The following is a 26,679-nucleotide window of genomic DNA, read 5'->3' as shown; positions in this document are numbered from 1 at the left end:
CTGTGGAAGAGTTCAGGTCTTAGGAGGTTAAAGATAACAAAACAAAATGAAAATATACAAAAAAAATTAAATAAAAAATAAACAGTTTACTGTTTGTTTACTTATTAATCTAATCATAACCTAATCTAACCTTTAAATAAAACACAATTTCATATCTAAACTTTAAGCAGCCACTGATTTAATTAAAGTCCATTGATCGAGAAACCAAACCTGTGTAATTAGATTACTCTCCGTCTCAGTCTGCTGGATGACACTGTGGCAGCGACCACAGGCCGAAGCTACACACCTCTGTTTACAGCACTTTGCGTATCCACCGAGTTGTGTACGCAAACACGTGCCCTCACGTGGAGCGCTGCACTTCCCCTCTGGCACAAGTTTGTTCCCAGAAGTACCGAAATAGACCGAGGAAACCCCACACCGTCAGGCACATTGTAAACACACACGCACACACAGGCCTTTAAACCTTTTGTGAAATACTCACCAGAGCCTCGGTCACAGCCGAATCGCTGCAAATAAGACGAACACGCAGGTGAATCAGAAAATCCCTCAGACACTCGATGTGTATTATTAGGAGCATTGATGCGCACACTCACGCAGAGTCTGGCTCTTTGTCCCTCTTGCCCAGACCGGGTATCCTGAAGGCCTTCGCCCGACTCTTTTTCCCTCCTTCGGGCACCAAAGCTGTCATGTATTCCTCAAATCCAACCGCAGCTGCATGAAAATCACACACACATCCATCCATTTAAGCCAGTCACAGTTTGCTTCTGTGAATCAGCTTCCACGCTGCTGTTATGAATGTGGGCGTCTTCATATTTTGTTATGCAACTTCTGCAGCTGAATGTTTCCTCCTAACTGGACGAGCCAGCTCACAGTACCTGGACGATCTTTGCCCGTGCCCTTCTGTTCAGCAAATTTCTGAATGAGGTTATCGATGCCGATGTTCTCCACGTTCTGCTTGAATTCTTCGTGAACCTGCAGTTAAGAACAGCAGAAGGATTTATTTGGTTACTGACCCAGACCCAGGACACGCTGGAGAGATGTAATCTCTCCCAGAACACCTCACCCAGGAGGCGTCCGTGTCAGATGCCCGAACCACCCCAGCTGGCTCCGATGTGGAGGAGCAGCGGCTCTACTCTGAGCCCCTCACTGATGGCTGAACTCCTCACTCCGTCTCTAAGGGAGAGGCCAGCCACCCGTCAGAGGAAGCTCATTTCTGTCACTTTTATTCGTGATCTCGTTCTTTCGGTCACTACCCACAGCTCGTGACCACAGGTGAGGGTAGGGACGTAGATTGGCCGGTAAATCAAGCGCTCTCTCTTCACCACGACGCACCGCTACAGCGTCTGTGTGCTGATGTGTCAGTTCCTGGCTCTAATTTACCCACAAACACTGTTTGTTTAATATAAGCTGCACATAAACCCCCCCCCCCCAGCAGGAAACAGAGCACACGCTGTTTATGGTCATACTGGGAAACACTGGAATCACCATTCCACCTCTGACACATCTGCAAGGACACCTAGCGTGTGCGGTCCACTACCATCGGCTGTCACCACAAATCCTGAACCAGATTTGTGGCTCTGCTCAGCTCTCCCACCGAGCTTTAAACAAACGTAACTCCAGGAGGAAACGATGAAAGAAAAAGACGGCATGAAAAGAACGAGGCGAAATATATGAGAGCAGGATTTCACATGAACTCCAGCGTACCTGTCCCACCTGGACGTGGGTGTCTTCTATGGAGTGGGAGTAACCTTTGATGAGCTGTTTCATCTGCCGCAGATGAGCCTCCTCGATTTCCTGAAACTTCTGCTCGAACACACACAGACAAAGATGGTGAGACAAGAAAAGCCTTTGCTTTACGGCGCCAAAACCCTCGTGTGGGGTTTGAGATTTAAGAGCTACTTACTGTGGGGCTTGGTTTTTTTCTGCATTTCGAGCAGCCACCACACTCTTCAAACTCGACCTTTATTCAATAAAATGGAAATAGCCTTTGAAAAAGAGCCGCGCTGCAGCTGGGCGGTCAGCCAGCTACGGAGGCACCGGCTCGCCAGGTCGTTAAACCTGCGATAATTCGAGAAGATTTAGCATTTGAGTTTGATCTGGCTCTTTATTCAGCCAGCTCATTTGTCGCTGTCTGCTTCAGGGGAATTGTCTTGATATAGGGGAAATTGGCTTTCGGTGGAGAAGCAAGCTTATGAGCAAGCTTGTGCCAGCTCCTTTACTCCAATTATACATGCAAGATCTGGGCTTGGAGAGCAAATATAAAATACTGCTGCTGTCAGCCTCAGGCAGAGTCCTCATTTCCATCTGCACTGTGACACGGCTCAAGGTTTCACTGCAACGCTTCTGTGTATGCAACTGGTTTCTCCCTGAAACATCACAACAAACTGCTCTGGGTCTGAACCATCTCTGGAGCATTTGGTTTAGTTTGGCAGTGAGTTTGTGGATAACTAGCTTCAACAGTTAGTCGAATAATCGTTTAGGATGGCTGTTGCCAAAGCGGTCCAATCAATAACTCATGCCTCACCGCTGACTTTGTATCGTGTGAAGGTGCCCGTCTGTCAACTGCATCAACAAGCAAAATGCACCTTTACGCTTCTCCCTAAAGCCGGTGTTGTTTTTGGTGTACGGCACGCTGCCCTCGGCTTCTCAGGGGTTTCATATTTACAGTTCCTGCAGGAGGAATGTGCGTGAACACACACCGCGTGCGTTTTCTTCTTCTCTTGGTCGAATTAAAGGATTTTGATCTTATAAAAGCAGCCTTCCTCCACCCGGACGACCGTCTCCTGACACGTTGTTCTTCCAAGTACTTCCTCATAATTACTACCAGACCTTTTCCTTCAGAGCTATTACAACAGATAATTGGTCGCTGAGATTCTTGTCGCCATCTCAAATCTAAAACACAAAGCCGCTCAACGGGGTTTGTTGAAGATTTCCATGGTAACAGCAGCAGTAACCATGGAAGTGCAGAGCCGGTGATTAAAGGTAACGAGCAGGGTTGCGGGATGTGTGCACAGGTCGGTGGGTGTTTGGGAGTCGGGGGCAGAGGTTTCCTTTTTTGGGCAAAGCAGGATGTAGGATGACAAACGAACAGATAAGAGCGAGTTCTCGTGTGGTGGGAGGATACGGAGAGACAAATCCAGCCCGAGAGAAGCAGAAATGCATAAATCAGTAAATCAGAGGGTGGGAGAGAGAGATAAAAGTGGCTTTAGGCCCAGCTGGAGTCGGAGCTGACCTGGGCGGACTCGCTCATCTTCTGCTCAAACTCTCCTCCCACGCGGTTGTACTTCTCGATGCACAGCGCGAACGACTCGGCTGCTTTCTTTGACTTCAGCTCCGCCTAGTGAGGGGAAAAAGGAAAAAAGACAACGGCCCTTAAATACTGACCCTCGATCACAAGACGGACAAAAGTAAATGACTCCACAAGAGAACGAGACAGATTTGTTAAAAAATGTCTGCAGCAACGCTGGAACACATCACATATACTCAGATTATGTAACCAGTCATCAGCTGGCTGTCCTGAAATAAGAACGACTTTGTTACAACTTCTCAAATGTGACCACGTGCTACTTTCAAAACATATTTATGACACTTTTGAGTGTTGACAGTTGTTAAAGGGCTCACCTGTGAGCTCTCAGTGATGAACTCTGATGGCAGTTTGAGTCCTACTACGATAACTACAGATTAGTTTGTGTGTTCAGGTTCTTTCTTTCTAGCTTGCTTCAGAATAGTAACCCGTCTACACCACAAGCCTTTGATCACGTCGCTCTTTCAACACAAGCAGACAGACACAGGAGTCTTAACCAAAGGAACGTTTTTTGGATTGAAGGCTTACGGGCCAGTAAGTATCCTGAGTTAAACGGGGATTTTACAGCTTTCTCATGAACTTTATTAGAGACGCAGTTATGTCACCACGTTTCCCCTTTTTGTTCTCTTTGTCAGATTTGAATTCAATTTTGGTGAATCTTCGTCCTCTTTCACCTGCCAAGGTTTTAAAGACATCTCCTGTTGGTGTGTTCACAGACTGTTTTTACATGATACCTTCACATGAACAAAGTCTTTTGAAAAGGGAGCGCCGCCTTAATTCAATCCAGTTCCGTTTTATTTATACAGCAACAAATCACAACAACAGTCGCCTTAAGGTGCTTTATATTGTAAGGTAGACCCTACAAAATACACACAGAGAAAAACCAACAATCATGTGACCCCCTATGAGCAGCACTTTGGCGACAGTGGGAAGGAAAAACTCCCTTTTAACAGGAAGAAACCTCCGACAGAACCAGGCTCAGGGAGGGGCTTGAGATTAATATTAAGTATGATTCAGTGCAGAGAGGTCTGTTAACACATAGTGAGAGAAGAAGAAAGACCCAGTGCATCATGGGAATCCCCCAGCAGCCTACACCTATTGCAGCATAACTAAGGGAGGATTCAGGGTCACCTGGTCCAGCCCTAACTATATGCTTTAGCAAAAAGGAAAGTTTGAAGCCTAATCTTGAAAGTAGAGATAGTGTCTGTCTCCTGAATCCAAACTGGAAGCTGGTTCCACAGAAGAGGGGCCTTGGAGTTTCTGGGTGTATAAACCAGTACGTATCCCTCCCAAAGAGCACCTCAGACTCCAGGAAGCGTTTCTTCTGAAAGACAGCTGTGCATTTAGTTTGTTCGGCCGGCTGCTCCTCGCTCCATGATTCTCTGCTCCCATCTAAACCTCATCAAAACGCAGTTCTTTGACAGGTCTGACAAGATTATTAATATATGAGTTTTAATGAACTTGCAAGCAAATATATTTTAAATGTTAATTTTTACAGAACTACCACGACCTGTGGCCACAGATTAGCAAAGGCTGTATACGAAAGACGGCCATAGCTGCGCTTTGACTGCTGCCATGTTAGTTTTTAGGAGACAGAAGTGACCAAATGATTAAAAACATTCAGCAAACAACAGCCAGGTTTACCAAACTGAATCCATACAGTGTACGGGAGTAAAGCACAGAGGCACTGACATCTTTAGATCATTTCTTAAAATATAAATAAAGAAATTCCAGTATAGAAGAATAATAAATAAAATCATCTATAACACAGCTGCAATGATGAGGAAATCTACTTTTCTACCAGGCTGTATGCATTGGATGCATTTAATGTGTAAAGTTGGGTATTTTAAACGATACCAAGATCTGCAGTTCTTCAAGGTTCCTGCAGCCACTTCCTGAGAAATAACATTTTAGTTGGTGTAAAAAAATAAACCAGCTTGCAGGAGATGAGAGATACAAGCCTACAGTGTCAGCTGCAGAGGAAGGAGAGACCAGTGTGTACAGCTGTGGGCAGCTTATAACCAGACAAAGTCAGAATAGCACGTCATATCAGATGTTCTGCAGCAAACACCCACACACGTACAATCTACTGATTATCAAGTGTTTCCCAAATTTAATCAGACCAAACTTTATCTGTGATGCTGACAAAGACGCTGTAGCTGTTATTTATCACTAGATCCTGAGAGATCCAGTCTCCATCATGAAGAGAACTGATAATTATGACTAATTAATGACAGTTAACTGACCATACTTATGTTCCAGTATTTTTTTTAATGCTGGCTGTTTTTATTTTATTGTAAAGATATTCTGTAATGTTCCTGTTATTGTATACTCTTACATTAGTTACAGCTCTATTAGTACATTTGTGTTACTCTGACTTAATGAGTACTTTTTGTGGACATTTCTGCACCTGAGAAATGTTTTTGGTCTTGTCACGGCTCTTTCTAACGAGGCTAGGTAACAGCACCGACTGCCATCAAGTACCAGGATGAAATGCTCTGACCCACTACGTGTCTCTACGCTGGTGCAAGGAGCCCAGGGTTCCTTCACGTGCACGCCAACGTCCGGCCTCACGTGGTGAGGGCATGCAGGCAGTTCCTGGAGGATGAAGGAACCGATACCACTGATTGGTCCCCACCCCGCCCGACCTAAATCCAACCGAGAGATCTGATGTGTTTTCAAACTGTTCTTTTATTTTTTTTGAGCAGTGGATTTTGGTAAATATTCTTCAGTTGATTGAAACTCGAGGTTGCTCATTCCTTTTCGAGCCACGCTTTCAGTTTATGAGATTTTCCAAGGCCAGCATGAAATATGTAGCCTGGCTCCCTCATGCTGCTGCAGACCTTCTCTATCTAGTTGATATTTACTTAAAACAAGAGATTTCTCATGCTTGAGACTTAACATCACCCAGGCATTCATGTTTTTAAATTATTGAATCTAATTCAAACTTTCTGAGCGAGATGATGCTGCAACAACAACAAACCTCTGCAACAACAGAAACATTTCATTTCATGGGACACTTTGCAGTTGGTTTCTGCAGTGAGAAAGGTTAGGCGAACCTTCTCCAGCTCTTTCTGAGGACCTCCCTCCTTCCTGAGTCGATCCAGCTCTAAACATTTGGCGTGGTAACCCTCCTTGGACTTCTGAAGCTGTCCGCTCTGAACCTGAAGCACCTGCACCGCCTCCACCGTCCCCACCATCTCCTCCTTAGTCTGGTTGATACACATAAACATGCATAAAGAATAAAGCCTACATATGGACATACTGTGCAGGGGATCATTGTACCGAGTACTTTTCAGGGCAAATGCACCAATTACATGAAGGAAAGGATGGTAACTGGATATGCTCTGAGAAAAGAGCTGATCAGGGCTGGCAGGACTGGGGTGAAGTGTTTTTTTCCCCCTCACTTCAGATACGTACCTTGCGGTGAATTTTGACCTGCTCGTCTGCGTACTTGTTGATATCGCGGATGAGATCGTTGAACTTCTTCATCAGCTCGAGGTGGCAGAGGGCAAGTTTGTCTGAAGACACCCTGAAAACATCCCACATGGGAGCAAAAGTCCTGGAAAATATGCAGATAGTAATAAGAGATAATCAACATGTAATTCCACTGTTGTCCTAAAGGACTCCTACATTTTCCACTACGCTTAAGAAATCGTGGACCACTGAGTATTTCATAGGTATATTTGTTCATGTCGGGCACCATATTAATAGTTTTTATCATCACTAACAGGACTAAATGTTTCCAAAAATGTAAAATTACATTTGCAGTTATTGTTTTACACAAATTTATTCTCATTTTGTTACTCAGAGATCACTGAAATTGATTTTCCTTCAAACATCAAGCATAACAGTCTGTCTAATATTCTGTTGGTCCCATTTGGTGCCGAAACAACCAGACCCATCGAGGCGCAGACTCCACTAGACCTCTGACGGTGTGCTGTCTGAAGATGTTAGCAACAGTAAGTTGGGAGGTGAGGCCTCCACGGATTGGGACTCGTTTGTCCAGCACATCCCACCAACAATTGACTCGACTGAGCTCTGGAGAATTCGGAAGCACCTCAAACTTGTTGTTATGAACCTCAAACTGATCCTGAACCATTCCTGCTTTGTGCCTGTGTGCTTTATCCTGCTGAAAGAGGTCATAGCCATCAGGGAATACGTTTCCCATGAAAAAGTGCACATGGTCTGCAAAAATGCTTAGGTAGGTGGTACGGGTCGAAGTAAATCCACATAGATGGCGGGTCCCAAGGTTTCCTAGCAGAACACTGCCCAAAGCATCACACTGCCTCCGCTGGCCTGATGCAGATATCTGCTAGATAGCAGATGAGGCACATGCATCTGACGATCCATGTGATATAAAAGAAAGTCTTCTTCCATTACTCTGTGGTCCAGTTCTGAAGAACATTGTTGGCGCTTTCAGTTGTGGACAGGAGTCAACACCCTGACTGAGCACCTCTGACACCTTTTATCAGAACCAGCATGAACTTTTTCGTCTGTTGATGGGACCACACAGGCCGGCCTTCACTCCCGACACACATCAGTGAGGCTTGGCTGCCTACAACCACGTCGCTGGTACGTCTGTTCCTTCCTCGAACCAATTTTGAGAGACACTGACCGCTGCAGACCAAGAACATCGATGGTATGGCTGATCGATGTATGTGGAAATCAATGATGCAGGGCTCTCACAGCCCTGTCTGACTAAAACGAATCACTGACCAGAGTGTGCAGAAGTGTGCTTTGTTGCATATACAGTGGGGCAAAAAAGTATTTAGTCAGCCACCGATTGTGCAAGTTCCCCCACCTAAAATGATGACCGAGGTCAGTAATTTGCACCAGAGGTACACTTCAACTGTGAGAGACAGAATGTGAAAAAAAATCCATGAATCCACATGGTAGGATTTGTAAAGAACTTATTCGTAAATCAGGGTGGAAAATAAGTATTTGGTCAATAACAAAAATACAACTCAATACTTTGTAACATAACCTTTGTTGGCAATAACAGAGGTCAAACGTTTACTATAGGTCTTTACCAGGTTTGCACACACAGTAGCTGGTATTTTGGCCCATTCCTCCATGCAGATCTTCTCGAGAGCAGTGATGTTTTGGGGCTGTCGCCGAGCAACACGGACTTTCAACTCCCGCCACAGATTTTCTATGGGGTTGAGGTCTGGAGACTGGCTAGGCCACTCCAGGACTTTCAAATGCTTCTTATGGAGCCACTCCTTTGTTGCCCGGGCGGTGTGTTTTGGATCATTGTCATGTTGGAAGACCCAGCCTCGTTTCATCTTCAAAGTTCTCACTGATGGAAGGAGGTTTTGGCTCAAAATCTCACGATACATGGCCCCATTCATTCTGTCCTTAACACGGATCAGTCGTCCTGTCCCCTTGGCAGAAAAACAGCCCCATAGCATGATGTTTCCACCCCCATGCTTCACAGTAGGTATGGTGTTCTTGGGATGCAACTCAGTATTCTTCTTCCTCCAAACACGACGAGTTGAGTTTATACCAAAAAGTTCTACTTTGGTTTCATCTGACCACATGACATTCTCCCAATCCTCTGCTGTATCATCCATGTGCTCTCTGGCAAACTTCAGACGGGCCTGGACATGCACTGGCTTCAGCAGCGGAACACGTCTGGCACTGCGGGATTTGATTCCCTGCCGTTGTAGTGTGTTACTGATGGTGACCTTTGTTACTTTGGTCCCAGCTCTCTGCAGGTCATTCACCAGGTCCCCCCGTGTGGTTCTGGGATCTTTGCTCACCGTTCTCATGATCATTTTGACCCCACGGGATGAGATCTTGCGTGGAGCCCCAGATCGAGGGAGATTATCAGTGGTCTTGTATGTCTTCCATTTTCTGATGATTGCTCCCACAGTTGATTTTTTCACACCAAGCTGCTTGCCTATTGTAGATTCACTCTTCCCAGTCTGGTGCAGGTCTACAATACTTTTCCTGGTGTCCTTCGAAAGCTCTTTGGTCTTGGCCATGGCGGAGTTTGGAGTCTGACTGTTTGAGGCTGTGGACAGGTGTCTTTTATACAGATGATGAGTTCAAACAGGTGCCATTCATACAGGTAACGAGTGGGGGACAGAAAAGCTTCTTACAGAAGACGTTACAGGTCTGTGAGAGCCAGAGATTTTCCTTGTTTGAGGTGACCAAATACTTATTTTCCACCCTGATTTACGAATAAATTCTTTACAAATCCTACCATGTGGATTCATGGATTTTTTTTTCACATTCTGTCTCTCACAGTTGAAGTGTACCTCTGGTGCAAATTACTGACCTCTGTCATCATTTTAGGTGGGGGAACTTGCACAATCGGTGGCTGACTAAATACTTTTTTGCCCCACTGTATAATCACAGCAGTGATGTTGGACTGCAACAATGTAGCACGGAGTATACACGCAGCTACCAGACGACGCAGCTTAAAAACTAAACCTAAACTCTAAATAATGCCAAGAAAACTGTTTGTTGTCTTATAATGTGAAGTAAAAAACAAAACTCAGCTTATTTGGTTGTGTTTTGATAAGATTTGACTGACAACAGCCAAACAATCCACACACTCTAATCATGTTACTGAAATATGATTAGCACAGCAAAGTATTTCCACATGAGCCAAATCAGCTTTAAAACAAACAAATACAGAAAAACTTTTGAACCATTGCAGACTTGTGTAATCGTGTCCAGTGATGCAGTCCTAGAAGGTAATTAAACATACAAATATCATCCATCAAAGAGTAGACGACATGACTGGAACGATATAGGCTGAATGGCATCACAAATGTGGGCATTTGGTGCCACAGATGGTGCTCATCCATATCTCATATGCAGCCATATGACCATCACATCTATAATTACCAAACCAGCACCTTCTGGGAAATAAAATCTATACAGTAATTTTCTGAACCCCTTCACAGGACGCTGTCCTGCTGTTCTATATCGTACATGAGGTACTCACCCTTGTGGACTTCCATTGCTGGCCATTTTAGCTAGTTTACTCATTGACTTAGAGTAAGTCTCCTCGATAGCAGCCCTTTAGGGAAAGAAAGTGAGAAAAACATATATACGTAAGCATGAACAGGACACATGGCTAGACTAATTTTATATCTCATCCACATATGCATGTATGCCTGCAAGGTGGAGCTGCACACCTTTTCTTAGCCTTCCTGTTATCCTAATAGCATGACAAGACTAATGATGCACAAACCCCCTGAAATGTAAATTAATCTAAATACCCTTTAGACCGATAAACCAAATGCACTCCAGTAGCACTTCCTCACAACGCCATTGCATCAGCTAATGGCCTCATATGTTATGCTCTCCATCTAGAGCTTACTTTGGCCCAGACACCAGGCATCTGCCTCCTGAGTCAGAGTCTGTGAGATAAAGATTAATTTTCATCTGTGTTGGGTAACTGTTACAAGGAGCCACATTTAAATGATAAATAGATGTTTACAAGGTTGGCCATAAAACTTTAATAACCATCTGTGGACCCTGAAGGGACAGCAGAGGAACATCGATCCAAATATCCCGAGAACAGAGGAACCTGCTGCAGAGGAGAACCGAGAGTCGTAAACAAACAGACTTATCGTTGCTCTTCGTCTCGTGCAGAGAGTTTGAATCAGTCTCACAAGTTATTACTTATATCTTAAATTAAACTGACCTTTTTAGGCGTTTGATTATCCGAAAGGATCCAGTTCTATTCTGTAGGAGGCCAAAGACAAGGCTTGATTTGTGGTAACAGGTTAAATGTTTGATGTTTTAGGAGTTTCAGAAGTGGTTTATTTTAATGGAATCTCACATTAGTGCTCCTTGTGAACATCTGTATATCTTTGGATACTAAACTGCACCTATTAAAAATTCATGGGGGCTCTATTTGATCTGTGTCGACACAGCACGTATAGAGAATTAATGTTACTGTTGACGGTCGTGCTTTAAAGTTTTGTTTATTATTGTTACTTTTTATTAGAAAGGCTTAAAATCTGTTTTTTGTTGTTGTGCTTTGCCCAGCCTTCCATGGCTCGTGGTTCCCATAAAGATGACCAGTTATTTTATCCCAGAGTGAAGTTATCACGGTACACCTACAAATGGCACCTGCAGGAGCTGCTCAGTCATGGAAGCTCCCGGTGCACAGACTGTGTGCTGACGTTACTGCCAGAGGAAGTTTGGAGCGCTGGTACTGTGACACACTGTGCGCCTCGGCGCTCTGTGACTTCATGTGGTCTGCCACTTTATGGCTGAGTTGCTGCTTTTTCTATTTGCTTCCTCGTTGTAATAACACAACTTACAGCTTATTGTGGAATATCAAAGAGGGAAGAAACTTCACAAACGGGCTGCCATCCTATTACAATCCCACAGTAAGTGAGCTTTTTAGAATGAGCCATTATTTCACAAGTGTTTGTAAAGACAGACCGGCTGAGTGCTTCATTTTATACACCTGGATTCACCAATAACACGTCCGGCCCAACACTTTCATGTGCTGCTGCTTCTTCTTCTTCTGTGTAATGAATGTCTATTTAATGCAGTGTCTGTAGGACATCCACCAACTATAATCCAAATACTTTTTATTTCCAGGATGAGATCCTCACACTGTTGGAAACTGTGAACAACTGTATCTAACTTAAAGTCTCTCAGTACATAATTCTATAATAAATGACCACTGTGATGTTTAGTAACTAATTAGCTCATTGAATGATATATTTAAAGGCTGATCTCTGCTACATTTTATTTAGACAACCGTCGTCTATCCTCAGACTCCAAGCTCTAGCCAATCAGATTGTCTTCCTTAAAGTAAATACAGTGCTATGCAGAGAATGCAGAAACCCTGATAGTGTGGCTGAAGGGTTGCTCTGGTACTTTAACCGAGTGTTTCATAGACTCTCTTATATCAAAATGACCTTTCGGGAAAGTGGCGAGAGAGAAAGATTGAGGAAATTTATCAGGACAATTGCCTCGCCTCCATCCTGCAGGATCGCACACGGTTTCACCCACAGTGCTATTTCATTTCCTGACTGCTGATTTGTTGTCTGCTGCTTTCCAAGCAGATAAGTGAATTTCCCCTGTGAGGAATGTGCACAGCACTCTGAATCGATGTCAGGATTATATCGCTGGTCTGACAGTGTGCTCTGTACGCGTTAGCATCCAGCTGTGAGAGCACAAACTCCTCATTACTCCCCTCAGTGTGCTAACTGCAAATCACAAATGAGTTGACAGAGTATTTGATGTTACACACTCTCAACTTAGTTTTGTGTCAGTGTGCAACTGTCCCGTTTTTACATCCCAGACACGATGGCACCACCAGTTATTACTGACTCGTAGATGGCTCATGCTGATTTTGCTAAGAAAAATGACAACTAGATTTCATCTGACTGATTTATTTTAGTTTGCAAACCATTTAAAAAGGTCCCAAAGACGTGCACTGTGTCTACATGCATAGTAACTGATTACTAAAGTGGTAAACATGTACACAAGGAAAATATTTTGTACCGCAGAGCTCAATTTAATTTTATTAATACAGCGCCAAATCACAACAACAGTTGCTTCAAGGTGCTTTATATTGTAAGGTAGACCCTACAATAAAACACACAGAGAAACCCAACAGTCAGAGAGGTGTACACAGCAGGTGACCTCAGGTGTGTCTCACGAGTAGAAGCACTCTGGTTTATGTGAGGGTGCTGCCTCGACTGAGTGTACAAGGAGAAGGCCACATTATATTAAGTGGCTTTCTATGTATTTAATGGACAATAACCTGATGAATTTGAACATGCACACCACAGGGAGGTAAAAACTGTCACAGTTAGGTGTAAATATATACATCTGGATACATTTTTACCCGTTTCCTTAAACACTTTCCAATTATTGTTATACAATAGACGTGTACAAGACGTCTACACTCTCAGCTTTCATTTGAGGGCACCCACACTCAACATGTGCCACCCTCTTTTCAAAGGGACCAGAAGTAATTGGACAATTGACTCAAAGGCCATTTCATGGGCAGGTGTGGGGAATTCCTTTATTATGTCATTGTTGATTAAGGAAATCGATCACCTGGAGTTAATCTGAGGTGTGGTGCTTGCATTTGAAAGATTTAGCGCTGCTGAACTTCGTAACGCAGACTTGGATGTCCACGGAAGATAACGGTGGTGGATGATCGCAGAATTATTTCCATTAACAACAGCCAACCAAGTAGTAACACTCTCCTCGAGGTCGGCGTATCGATATCCAAGCCTACCGCAAAGAGAAGACTGCATGACAGTAAATAAGAGGGTTCACTGCAAGGTGCAAGTGTCCAGAGACAGACTGCTCAAATACAGTCAAACTGGTTGGGCAGCGTTTCATAACACAGATCCTGAGGAGTTTATTAAAGCAAAGAAGAGGAATATTCTTGAATGGCCAAGTCAGTCACCTGATCTTAGCCCAGTTCAGCGTGGATTTTACTTGTTGAAGACTAAACTTCAGACACAAAGGCCCACAAACAAACAGCAACTGAAAGCTGCTGCAGTAAAGGCCCAGCAGGAGGAAACCCATCATCTGGTGATGTCCATGAGTTCAAGACCAGGCCGTCAACGCCAGCAAAGGGTTTTCAACCAAGTATTAGAAATGAGCATTTTATTTTCAGTTATTTAGTTTCTTCGTTTACTTTTGGGCCCTGAAATGAAAAGACTGTTAAAATGCTTTATTTTGTCACAACTCATTGAATTAAAGCGTAAAGTCTGCACTGAGTTGTTTCGTTTAAAACGTATTGTGGTAACGTGCAGAACCAAAATTAGAAGAAAGTCATCTCTGTCCAAATATTTATGTGACCTGACTGTATAGATGGCGCCATGTCCGATCCAACGGCGTCATGCAGTTTTGCTCTGCTCGTCGGATTATGATAGAAAAAAAGTTCAGAACTGCAGCGTGCAGTGTGTCGCCTGCTGTGGCGAGCTATGATGAGAGGTCATCCACATACAGTGCTCAGACCTGAGTGCTTGAGAAACAGGCACTTCAAAAGAAGCAGAATAGTGAGGTCAGAGGTCAAAGCACAGACAGACTTGTGTGCTCCATAGTACACAATCTGCAGACAGGATGAATCTGAACACCTTGTTATACTGAGAGATGAGATCAGAATGCTTTTTGGTATTTTCCAGTATTTCTTCCAACTTGGCACAATCTTTATATCCATGTACGTAGTAAAGAACGGTGGATTTTCCACCCAAATCTCATCACTTGCACCACCTCCCACACAGATATTCACAAATACACACAAACCTCACCTCTCTCGGACAAACTCGGCGAGTTCCTTGGTTGCCAGCTGGCCATGTTTCATGTTGTGGTAGAGCACATCAAAGCCGGCATTCTTCTCCCCCTGCCGAAAATAACACACAGACACACACGTCTGTTAGCAGTAAGTCGAGAAACAGCAAACCAACATGGCAAAAGTAACAAAAGCGATGCCAGTCGGGGCCTCAGAATCAAGTTCGCTCGAGTTTGAGACATTTTTCTCCTGATCGTCTGCTGTAAACACCAGAGACACTCAAAGGTTCAGGGTGAAAGTAAAAATGAAACCAGCTTCTACCATCTGGATAAAAAGAAATAATTAAAAGAAGTTAATGAATCGTGTGCGTACGGGCATGACGGGTAAATCGCTCACCTTCTATAAGCCAGTCCTGCACGTTACACACACGTGACCTTCAGTTATAGAAAAGCTATTCGAGCATTCGCGCTTCCAAAGGCGGCAAAAGTCATTTAACATATGGCCACAAATATTACTCATTTCTTTTGTTCTCCCTCAAAACATCACAGCGATTGGTCATCAGTGCACGAGGGAACTCAACGCTTCACAAAAAGACCTTTTGCGTGTTTAAAGTTTCCTTTTGATAACACGAGTGTCTCTCTGATGCACTTTTTAAACTGCTTTACCGCTCGACGGTCTTCATATTGTCATATCACAGCATTTTAGCGTTTGAACAGCACAACTTCAAGTTAAACGTAACCACAGCATCTGTGTGCAGAAGCTCGTCTGACTCACAGTCCATCATAACTAGGGATGGGTACCGGTATCCGGTTCTGACATAAACGGTAGTAACCAGACCGAAAAGCAGCGCACATATTTCGGTGCTTTATTTCCCTGAGATGTCACACACTTTGGATTCTAGCCAATCATTTTACCTTTGCAAGCGTAGTAGGCGGGGCCAGGTACGTACGTTCTTTTAGAGCAGAGCTACAGATTAAAAATGCCCAAGGCGAAGCGGTCAAAGTCTGGCTGTACTTCACAGTAAAAGATGCAAACTCAGCAGCAACAAGTGCTTTAAGCTGATACTGTGATACTGTCAAAGGAGGTAACTCCTCAAATCTGATCAAACACCTGGCGACGCATAGCGTCTTTTTAAAAGCCGAGAAATGCGCCGTATTTGATAGCTTGCTGCGAGACCTCACACCGAGCGCATCTACTGCGGGTGGGTTGCCTGTTATCAGACCCGGAGTTAGCAACATCCCCCAAAAACCCGAAGAGGAGAGTCCTGGCCCCTAGCCCTGCCAGTGTAGCAGAAATGATGAGGATGATGATGCAGCAGCAGCCGTTCTTCTCTGCGTGAGTAGCTTAATGTTGTTCGTGTGTAATTTACGTTGAGTAGGCTAACCACGTTATTACATTAATGCATGTAAGGTGAACTAGCAAACATCATCATAGCTACATGCGGCTGTCTTCTTGTTTGATGGCAGATACTCCCTTCACCCTGGCCAAAAAGGCTAAAATGACCAAAGAAAAAATGGGAAACAGCTAAACATGAGAGGTTTTTGGACCAATTTTGTGTTCTTGATTCTTTAAGCACCGGTTCGAGCACCGTTTAAGCACCGGCACAGTTTCAAAAGTACCGGTTTGGTACTGGTATCGGATAAAACCTAAACGATACCCATCCCTACTCATAACTCTCAGGTTGTTGCCCGTAAAACAACAAAAGTGATCAATCGGGGTGAAAACCTCTCAGTTCGTTATCGTGTGAATCCCGTAGGAGGATCAGTGATTCTTGTGAGTTGCAGGTCGACAGACAGTCGAGTTAATAAAAGAACAATTTATTGACATTAATTATGAATGAATAACTAATGTGCTTTATCGGTAGTGTTCGGATGGATTTCCATAAGCACATGTAGCACAGGACACTCACACTGTGACCGTCTGTAAGTTTCAGCGGTTTAAATCCAGCCGTCCCTCACGGGTCCCTGCAGCTACTGACTCTTCTCACTGCTGTTTTCTTTCGTTGTCACTTTGTTCTGATCGCTGACAGTTTTATTTTTATTTATACCCTGCAGCATCGCACAGCATCAAATCATTTATACTGAATACACTGTGCCACTCATTTAGTGAATATCATTACACGCAGCCTTCTGAAAACATTTTTGCAAATGAATTCATCAAAATAATTTAATTTTCTTTCAAAGACTGCTTTTCTTTCTTTTGTTATTAAGCCCTACGAGTTGGAAAGCATGTGCATGAAGAAACAACATGTTCGTGTAGCACACCTTCAGACGTTGCTGTATAAGCATCAGTACCAGTCCTCTTCAGGTACAACAATTTGTGCTCATAGATAGTTACTCCAAAAGCAGCCTGACCAGCTGAGACACACTCTAAATGTTAGACTATCACACAAAGGACCCACACTGTTCACCTCTCTCTCTATTATTTGGCATTTGTTGCTCTTAGTTCCAACATGAGCTGTGATAACTGAACAGATCGCTTCGTGCTGATATTCCAGGATCAACTACGCCACGTCTCGGGCTGCGAGCGGCTGCTGCAATCTGAGCTGAGCTTTCTGCTCCTCTGTGGAGCAGAAAGCTCAGGACCAACATGACTCAGTGTTGTGTGAAAGAAGCACAAACAAACACAGAACTGGATTGTTGGTGAGATCAGTCGCACACCTTATGGCTCAGCAGATTTAGCACCGTCCCCATCGCCGCTGTAATTACACAAACCTCCCTCCGATTACATCTATGTAATCTGGATGAGAGCCCGACTGAGGCAGAGGCAGATTGCATCTTCAGCCTCACCACATTTTTCAGTCAGCAGACAGCAGGGTTGTGTGTGCAAGCAGAAACGCTGACAGCTGCTTCGCAGGACCTAAAAATATCGCGCTGGGGAACAGACCACTTCCCAGGTACCAGGGGAATGGCTGGAATGCCAAGGAAGGGTCATCAGTAAATCACACGCACGCACAAACCAGACGTAAAGGAGCAGGACAAGGAAAAAAACAGCTGAGAATGATCTCAGACGAGGTGCTGGCATCTGTCAGAAAACACACAACAAAGTCAGCTTCTCACACGGTCACGTCCCCTGAGCTTTATTTTTATGATAGCCATAAAAGAGACACATGCACACTCATTTTCATATCTTGTGGGGACATCTCATTGACACAAAGCTTTCCCCAGCTGCTGACCCTGAACCTACCCATAACCCAACTGTAACCCTGACACTAAAACCACATTTTGAGTTTCAAAAATATTTTCAAACTTGTGGGGACCTGGATTTTGGTCCCTATGAGTAAAGTAAACTTCTAATTTTTGATCCCCACAGAGATATGAATACACACACACACACACACACACACACACACACACACACACACACACACACACACACACACACACACACACACACACACACACACACACACACTTAAAGCAGCTATACAGATGTTGCTGAATTTTGACAACATTTATGAGTCACTGCTTTTGCAAAAGGATCAAAACAAGATCAGATCTGGGTGAAAAAGTCAATCAGCTGATAAAGAAGAAAAAATTAACCTTGTATTTTCTTTGTGCCTCAGTAAAGTCCGAGTTATGCTGTTTCACAGATAAAACAAGCTTTGTGAAGTCTCAAACATGAAGATTAGAGAAACTCATTTGCAGCTTAATCATCAGAATAATCATCAGCGGAGCCGCAATCAGTTTAACTTTTGATCCTGTGTCTGACATAAGCAAAGATTAGGTTCACCCATAGGTTCATATGGGTACATCTGTGAGTACATTCACTAACATGATGTTTTATCTTACTCTTAATGTATCTGTGTAGGTTCTCAGACATCCAGGTCAAGCGACTAGACTTCATAAAGTTTCTTTAAGACGTTTCACCTCTGAGCCGAGAAGCCTCTCGGTCGCTTTTCTCTCCAGCTCCTTAGAAGCTAACATTAGGGTTAATCTAAGTGCAAACACACAAGACAATTTTAATTTTAGGCCAATATTCAACTCTTTAAAACCAGTTTCAGTTTATGGTTTGGATGAACCCGTTTTGCTTTTAGAAATAAAACTAGTGCAAGATACAATTTTAAAATACATTTAAAAAAACAAAGACTTGACTGGTTACACTATCCTGACATAAAGACTCAGTCCTTTAACTTCACACAAAGTGGTTTCGTTGTACTGAGCACACGATGAAACGCCTACATCCTGTTTTCTGTCCTTCGTAACTTCAGATCCGTGTTTTCACCAAACGGCTGAATGTTTTGACTTTCACTGTCCATAAACAGCGAGTTGGACTAATGTCATGCAGGACTCGTTCCTTCCTCGCAGAAACTTTACACGTGCCACAGAAAGGTGAGCTGCCAACACACACACACACACACACACACACACACACACACACACACACACACACACACACACACACACACACACACACACACACACACACACCTACCTACCTCTCAGTTCCATGCAAATAGAGCTTCCCCACAGTCTGTCACGGTGCCTTATAAGGTGAGCACCGTGTCTGATTATGATCACAGTCCTTAAGAACATTTGAATATGTGAGAAGCGAGTCTGAGCAAACTGTGCTAGGAGAGATACGAACTTTATTACAACAGCTTATTGCTCAGCACATTGAATTGTCTGCATTTACCTTCTCTAAGGCTCAAATATTTACTCATGTTCCCGTTTAGCCGACAACTCGGCGATCGCAGATTAAGTTGACAAAGACGAGGTCGTTTCTCAGTGACAAGTTTCACCGTGACAAGCGTGCACCGAACGGACCAGAAGGTTGTTTTTTTATTTAATTAAACCATTTCTTTCACTTTTTGCATGTACAGTTAGTTCAACACGATGACTTTCAGGAGCAGCTGTGTGACTCTGTGCTGCTCTCTGCACCGCGGCAACGTTTCACCTCAGGTTTGCTTTACAAACCACTTTTAGCAGAGAAAGCAGCGCATTTTCCAAATCTGCTTCATTCTCTGCGACAGCTGGTCTTTTTTTGTCGTCTTGCAGTTTTCACATTAGATGGAAGAGACTCATTGTTGATGTAAGGAAATAAAAGGCTCTCCCACCAGCAGGGCTGTCAGACAGTTTCAGCTTTGTCCATCGTCTCTTCAGGGGACGACTGCCTGAAAACTAGAATATTCAGATCATGTGTCCTCAGCTGCAGCAGATCACGTGGATGAACTGGGTCGTTACTGATTATATGAAATGCTGATGATTGGGAAACTGTATGCCATAAGAAAATCTTTAAATATAAACTATGTTTTAGATCTCCCATGGAAAAAACCCCCAAAGAAAATAATGCTAATATTAGACACATTCGCATGAATTCAAAGCCTGATGAAACTTATTCCTTTGTGCTGAAAGCCAAGTTGTACCACCACCAATTCTATTTAAAACACATCATAACATGTTGGTTGTTATGGGCTCTGTGGTTCTTTTTCAGTCAATCCCACAAACAATTTTCAGCAACGAGTAAAAACCCACTAGAGATCCAAATGTTATCGGCAGCTGAAAATAGATCCCGCTGCACAAGTTTAGGGATTAATTTATTCATCTTCACTTCAGGATGAGTTCAGAATGAACGGGGCGAGTGCAGATCAGGTTGAAAAGAACATCATGGTTTTTGGTGCTTTCCTGCTTTGATTCATTGGCTATAACTAAACTACTGTATAGAATAAAAACAATAAATATGCAGGTTAGCAATAAGTATTCCTTAAAGCCTTCAGTGCGAGAAAAGCCTTCATGCCTGATATATGCGAACCCCCCTCTCTTCCCACCTCTCGCTGATCTCTTTTTCATCAATTAAGCTGACCGCTTTGGTCATGCATGATGGAGCCATTACCATGACAATGAGGAGCGGAAAAAAGGAGACGAGGGAGGGTTTCAAATCTGTATGTGTCCAAGTTTCTCATGAAGACACAGACTTGGCGGGACACTAAGGTCAGTAGGAGAAATGCTCAGATTTGTTAACAGGGAAGGTGGTGCAGGGAAGACTCCTCTAAAAGTGGTTTAAAATCAAGCGTGTTGATGAGTGTACTGACCATCACTGATTTGGCAGTTTTGGAAGCCAACATACGAGAGAGGCTCACAGGGTGTTGCGACTTTCATCCGTAAATAAAGCCGCGGCCGGCTGAGTTGGTTGTGTCCCTGTGACGCGCCTCCAATAATCCATAATGAGTCGAACTTGTACTTTGCGCATTTATTTTAAGAACAAAACAAAAACAAACGTTTGCGCTTTCAATCAATTTACAACTAGCGCATGGATTAACTGGTGTGCCAAAAAATGACGGTCAACAGAAAAGTTTGCCCACAAACCACTCACCCAACACCTGCTGCGAACACCGACATCAGGTAAATAGACTGTGACCACACCCACATACCATCACCTGAGACGCAGGTAAAGCTATACACCTGTGCCACCAAAACAAAAAGGAAAAACATAAACATTGACTTTGGCTCTTACACAGGGTTTGCTGTGAACTGCATGCAAGTGAGAAGAAGAGAAGTTCAGTCTTCTCATGGCTCACTCAGAGGCTGCATGAAGGTTTCCTGTGAGGTCACTTTCATCGAAATGGCAACAATGTTTAGAGTGAGTTCAGAGTTTAGTGTTACATTGTATTTCTCAAACGGTTTCCTGTGAACACGACATGTTCATAAGGATATAAACAGGATGTAAGAATAACGTGGCTCACATGACCTAAAAATGCTGTTCCCTGTTAAAACAGACAAAACCTTTAGTGTGAAACAGGGCGAGGATTTAGTCTAGCAAGTCCCCAGAGTTTACCCGCTACTGCGTCTGAAGCAGACGACACTGAAATAACTGAACTTATAAGCCTGCTGTTTCAGACAGTATATTAGCTCTTTATCTTAGTCATCATTTCAGTGTAATGTCGGCTTCTGTGTGCGAGAGAGAGCATGTATTCATATCTTTGTGGGGACCCAAAATTGGAATGCTACTATACTTGTGGGGACCAACAGCCCTTATAGGGACCAAAATCCAGGTCCCCACGAGTTGGAAGGCAATAGTGACTCAAAATGTGGTTTTAGTGTCAGGGTTACAGCTGGGTTATTAAGGGTTAGGGAAAGCAATATGATTGCAATTAGATGTCCCCATAAGATATGAATACCCGACGTGTGTGTGTGTGTGTGTGTGTGTGTGTGTGTGTGTGTGTGTGTGTGTGTGTGTGTGTGTGTTTAAACTGCTCTCTCTTGATTCTAATTAGACACATCTTCAGACTTCTTCCAGGCATTTATGAAACTAATTACAGACGGTGAACCTGGGCTGAGCTGCACTTTGCGCTGCACGGTCGTCTTCACAGCTGCTTCTATAACAAATACAAACGTATTCCTGTGCATCTCAACTGTTTAACCTGTGCTGCTGATTGGCAAATGACAGAAAGGGTAAAAGATTATATGGTGCCCTACACAGATGAGCCAAAGACAGCTTGAGGCATTAGCAAGAAATCCTCTGCTTTCACCTGATTGGATGCCTGCGGTTCTTGGCTGGTGGTTTTAGAAACGTCACATTAATTCAGAAATATTCTGCTTTTTAGAATCGGCAGCGGGTTTTACCTGCGTTAGGACTATTTGTGCTCTCTAACTCGCAGCACACAAAAGGACCAGAGAGAGACACAAAAGGACTCCCAGGAACTGCATTTGTAGATTTCTCTTTTTCCCCCAAGAATTTAAGCATACTGAGGTGAAGCGCTTGGCTCAGGCTTTCTGATATAATGTTCCCTTTTCTGACAATATCTAGAGCTGTGCCTTTAGCTCTGCCTAATATGACTGTGCAGTCTGACAGATGGATGGATCCAGTGTCTGAGCATATTCCTGCTCTTTAACACATTGTGTTGTATTGTTTCATCAATAGTAAGAAACAAGCAGAAACAAATGACACATAGTAGCACCAGGAACACACCTCCTCTAGAAATCCCAAACAGTCTAACGCAGGGAAGTCAAACTTATTTCACAGACACACAAACGCTCCTTTCTGTTACTGCAAAGAAGTTTAACTCCAGAAATAGAAATGCAATTTCAATACATCTCAGTTTTTCTACATGATAAAGTCATAAAATAGTAATTAATTAAAATAAATGTTAAAAAAATATTTTCTATTGTAAATTGTGAAAAAAAGCAACTTTCTGGTATTTAACTATTTCGATTTGACTCGTTTACTTAGGTGTTGTATGAATGGCTGTCGTGGTTTATCAGCAGGAAAATAAAGTTAAATGTCTAAACTTTATAACTGCTATTCAGAGGCCAGATTGGAGTCTTTGGCAGGCCAATTCTGTCCCCGGGCCTTATGTTTCACACCCCTGGTCTACAGCATGGCGTATGAAGGCCGCAGTGATACTGCACGTCTTAAGTTCTTCATATCCAGCCTCGCCCAGCACCCACAGGAAGACCCTTTTTCAACACGTGCTGGTTTAAACTACATTTGTACTTTGCTGAATTATGTACAGAATAAATTTCTTCTGCTGGTTTTAGAGAACCGGTGCATTTATTTGTCTGCAATAAGGCAAAGCCAGCTATTTCCAGTCATCACAGATCAATTTTATTATGCTGTAGCAGTTTTCACAAGTCACGAGCAAAACATCATTTAAACGTGACAGGTCAGCACCACACAGTGATGCACTGAACTGTCCTGCACTGACGGGCTGCTGTTGACAGTAGCTGTAAACTTTTACAACCTTGCGTCAGACTATCACGGAGCCAGTTGATTGGCCGGTCTGTCAGAGCTGCTGCGACTTTCGCTGACTCACAGAAACTTTCTGCTGACCGAGCAGGTTGAGCGGCGTGAACGCTCCCACAGCAGAGAGGTGTCAATAACGTCAGCAGCAGGTAGCTGCAGCAGAGGCTCATCATCGCAGACGAGTAGGACGGTTTGAGCAAATTCACCTCTTTAAGCGCGTCTTTTTATTTTGCCTGCTGATTTTCTTATGTCATGTACACATAGATATATGTACTATTTATTTAATTGTTAACCAACCCAAACTATGCAGTCAGTTCACGAGGAACACGAATATTTGGAGATTACTGCCATACATAAAACAGATTTAACGAGTCTCATATTGATCGGTCTTGGCTCCTATTCTAACCTGGCACAGAGCATTTTTTAAAATGAACAACTGAGCAAGGACGAAAGGAGGTGGCAGGGAGAAGAGGAGCAGGGATGAAATGAGAGGAGGGGGGAAAACCCTGAAAGCAGGAAGATTTTCTCAGTGTGTTCACAGATCTTCACCCCACAAGAAACCCACATGACTCAAAGTGATGGCAGGGCAGCAACACTGGCATCATTAAACTGAGCTGCAGGCAATAATAGAAGTCCAGTGGGTGCAGCGTTTCTGTGCAAACAGACATATCTGCAGGCAAAGGAGGCATTTTTAAGAGACGACAGCAGACAATGCTGTCCTTTATACTGTACAGAGCTGCACCGCTCGCCGAGCTTTAAAGGTTTCTCTGATGCAGTTCTTCTAAATTCCCCTGGTAAGCACGCACACTGGCCTTCTGAGATCTATACAGCACTGCAGCGAATATTATTAAAGAAGCTAATACAGGTCAGCTTAGTAATGAATTCAGATTATGTGGCTATTTTCTAAAATACAGTCCTGATAAAAAGTTTAAGACCAGTTCAAAAATGGCAAAAAATGTTACTTTGCATGGTTGGATCTTAACAAGGTTCAAAGTCGAGCTTCAACATGCAGCAAGAAGAAATTTATTGAAAACAACTGTTAAACTGAAACATGCTGATCTACAGCTGATCAACAGTTTAGGACCAGTTGACCTTTAAAAGGCCAAATCTGTGCAACAATGTGGATCCATTGTCCTTTTCTGTCAGGTCGTCACACTGTCATGACGCTCTGATGGCAAAGGCAAAAAACCTTTTTGAACATGGTCGTGTTGTTGAACTGCATAAGCAGGGTCTCTCGCAGCGTGCCATCGCTGCTGAGGTGCACCGTGAGGTGAACAACGGAGTCTCAGGAGGTGCAGGAGCGTCAAACGGGCGCTGGCTGTGTCCAGACGTTGCAGAGAGCGTCCCTCGTGACTGAGGGCCCTCGTCTGTGTGGTAACCACTGGGTTTTTAACAGGACAACGCTACAGTACACAAGGGACTTCCTCCAGGAGAATAACATCGCTCTTTTGGACCATCCTGCATCTCTGATCTAAATCCAACAGAGAACCTTTGGGGAAGTTACAAAAATGGACGCTTCATGCGGCCGTCTTGGAGAAATGCTCCCTCTCACCTCATGGAAACACTTGCATCAAGGATGCCGCAACAAATTTTTGAAGTGATCAACAATAACGTTTTTGTTTTTTAGGTGTGGTCCTGAACTGTTGACCAGCTGTAAAACGGCCTGTATCAGTTTAAGCGTTGTCGTCAACGAATCGCATGCTCAAAGAAATGTTTCGTCTCTCTCCCGTTTCTTCTTGTTGAAGCTCCACTTGGAACCTTGTTAACATCCAACCGTGCAAAATAAGACTTCTTTGCCATTTTTCAAGTGGTCTTAAACTTTTTATCGGGGCTGTAAAACGATGCTAAATGGTGCAACTTTGTAGGTGATGGCATCAAATCAAATGTAATATTTCGTTTATAAGCTGGGAACAGACTAGATTGAGTTTGTGCTGCGTCAGGACTGTGAGGCGCAGAGGCACAAAATATATGCAACCTTCAAGATCACTGCGATTTGAACTTGTTTGAGATCAATTTGAAACCTTTTTATCTTTAAGATATCAAACTCACAAACTTGCCTGTCGGGGTGACGACAATAGCCCATATTTTACATCATCATTTAAAAAAACAAACAAACTGTAAAGCTTACTCAGTTAATCCATATTAGAAAATATACTTTGTTAAATAATAAATTATTTGAATTACATCAAAAGGAAAGAACAACAACAAACCATATGAAATTCTTAATTGGGAAGATTTAATGGCCACGTATTCTGCCAAAATTTAAGCTCCATATTTTGCTTTATTTTTGGACTCCAGTGAAGTAGCTCTGCATGATTCGCAGGTCCAAGTAATCCTTATTTATCTTCCTTATTCTGGGCCTTTGTGGAGCCGCTCGGTTCATCCACTGAAATAAACTATTTTAGCTTCTCTACCTTCGAGGCAAAGGGAGAACCAAGAGAATAAAAACTGTCTCAATCCTTTGGCACACTCGCAAAGTGATGACATCTGAGAGCCAGCAAACGAAATCAAAGCATACTGAAGAGATATTTTATATTCTATATACCTCGATGATTATTGCTAAGTGCGATTATGTTTCCTGGAACGATCGAGCGTGACGAATCCTTACAGAGAAACACATTTTGTTCCCAAGACTTAGCAGCGCCTTAATTTGCTAAGGATGCACTTAATTACAGCCGGTACGCTTCCTCCTGTGGACCATAAGCACAGCTTTCATTCAGTTAATGGGAAAGGACAGAGTGCTATGAGGAGGCTTTGTGAGTGGCTGTGAATGTTCTTGAGCCAAACAAGCCGAGGCTCTGTGTGTAGCTCGTCCCCGAGTGGCTGTGCTGCCTAATTAACTAGAGAGTGGTTTGTATTTCAAAGCCATTTGGCTCTGAAAGCAGGCTGAATGGGAAATATGTAAAGACACACAAGTACGTCACCTCATTTGTTCTTTAGATTTTGCTTTTCTACTTGCCTGGCTGTAAATCTGCAGTTCTATGTTCAGCACAAACACACAAAGACAATCGACAGCTCATATTCACCAGTAAAGAAAACACGAAAGCAAAGCAACACTACAGCTGTAAGAGACGGACAGATGAGCAGGAGAGGTAATAACAGCTGCTTACAGTGGGCTCAAGTTCAATAAATCATCATTAGGGATGGTACTGATAAGATTTTCACGATTCCATTTTCGATTCTCTTTAACGATTCGATTCTTTATCGATTCTTTTTTAAAAAGGAGAACACTAAGGTCGATCAGCTCAGAACTTTGTTTTTTATCTTCTCTTTGAACAAGATAGAAATGTAGGAGTAACATGGCCTTACAAACCCAGCAGTGAGATCTTAAGAGATCCACAGCCTACGGCTCTTCAATGGGGTGTCACAGGGTCCCCAGGAAAACAAAATGTAAATGTAAAATAATAAAATAAATATTCTTCTGTAGCAATAACAAAGTATAACATCAATTATT

The 26,679-nt window shown here is 43.3% G+C and overlaps 1 protein-coding gene across 1 annotated transcript in view; it reads right to left on the bottom strand.

Moving 5' to 3' along the window:
• Positions 1-26,679, bottom strand: part of fcho1 (FCH and mu domain containing endocytic adaptor 1) — a 63,033-nt gene that overhangs the window by 17,745 nt on the left and 18,609 nt on the right. Inside the window, exons 3-11 of the mRNA XM_026147939.1 lie at positions 14,563-14,654; positions 10,266-10,340; positions 6,725-6,866; positions 6,364-6,516; positions 3,233-3,337; positions 1,705-1,803; positions 876-972; positions 594-711; positions 482-506 (exon numbers count right to left, since the gene is read on the bottom strand). Of these exons, the coding sequence (XP_026003724.1) occupies positions 482-506; positions 594-711; positions 876-972; positions 1,705-1,803; positions 3,233-3,337; positions 6,364-6,516; positions 6,725-6,866; positions 10,266-10,340; positions 14,563-14,654 (906 nt within the window). The remainder of the gene's footprint in view (positions 1-481; positions 507-593; positions 712-875; positions 973-1,704; positions 1,804-3,232; positions 3,338-6,363; positions 6,517-6,724; positions 6,867-10,265; positions 10,341-14,562; positions 14,655-26,679) is intronic.

This window comes from Astatotilapia calliptera, chromosome 17 (assembly GCF_900246225.1).
Source record: "Astatotilapia calliptera chromosome 17, fAstCal1.2, whole genome shotgun sequence".
In the NCBI taxonomy this organism is placed as follows: Eukaryota; Metazoa; Chordata; class Actinopteri; order Cichliformes; family Cichlidae; genus Astatotilapia; species Astatotilapia calliptera.
Note: the sequence above shows the minus strand (reverse complement) of the source record. Positions and strands in the feature narration are given on the sequence as shown.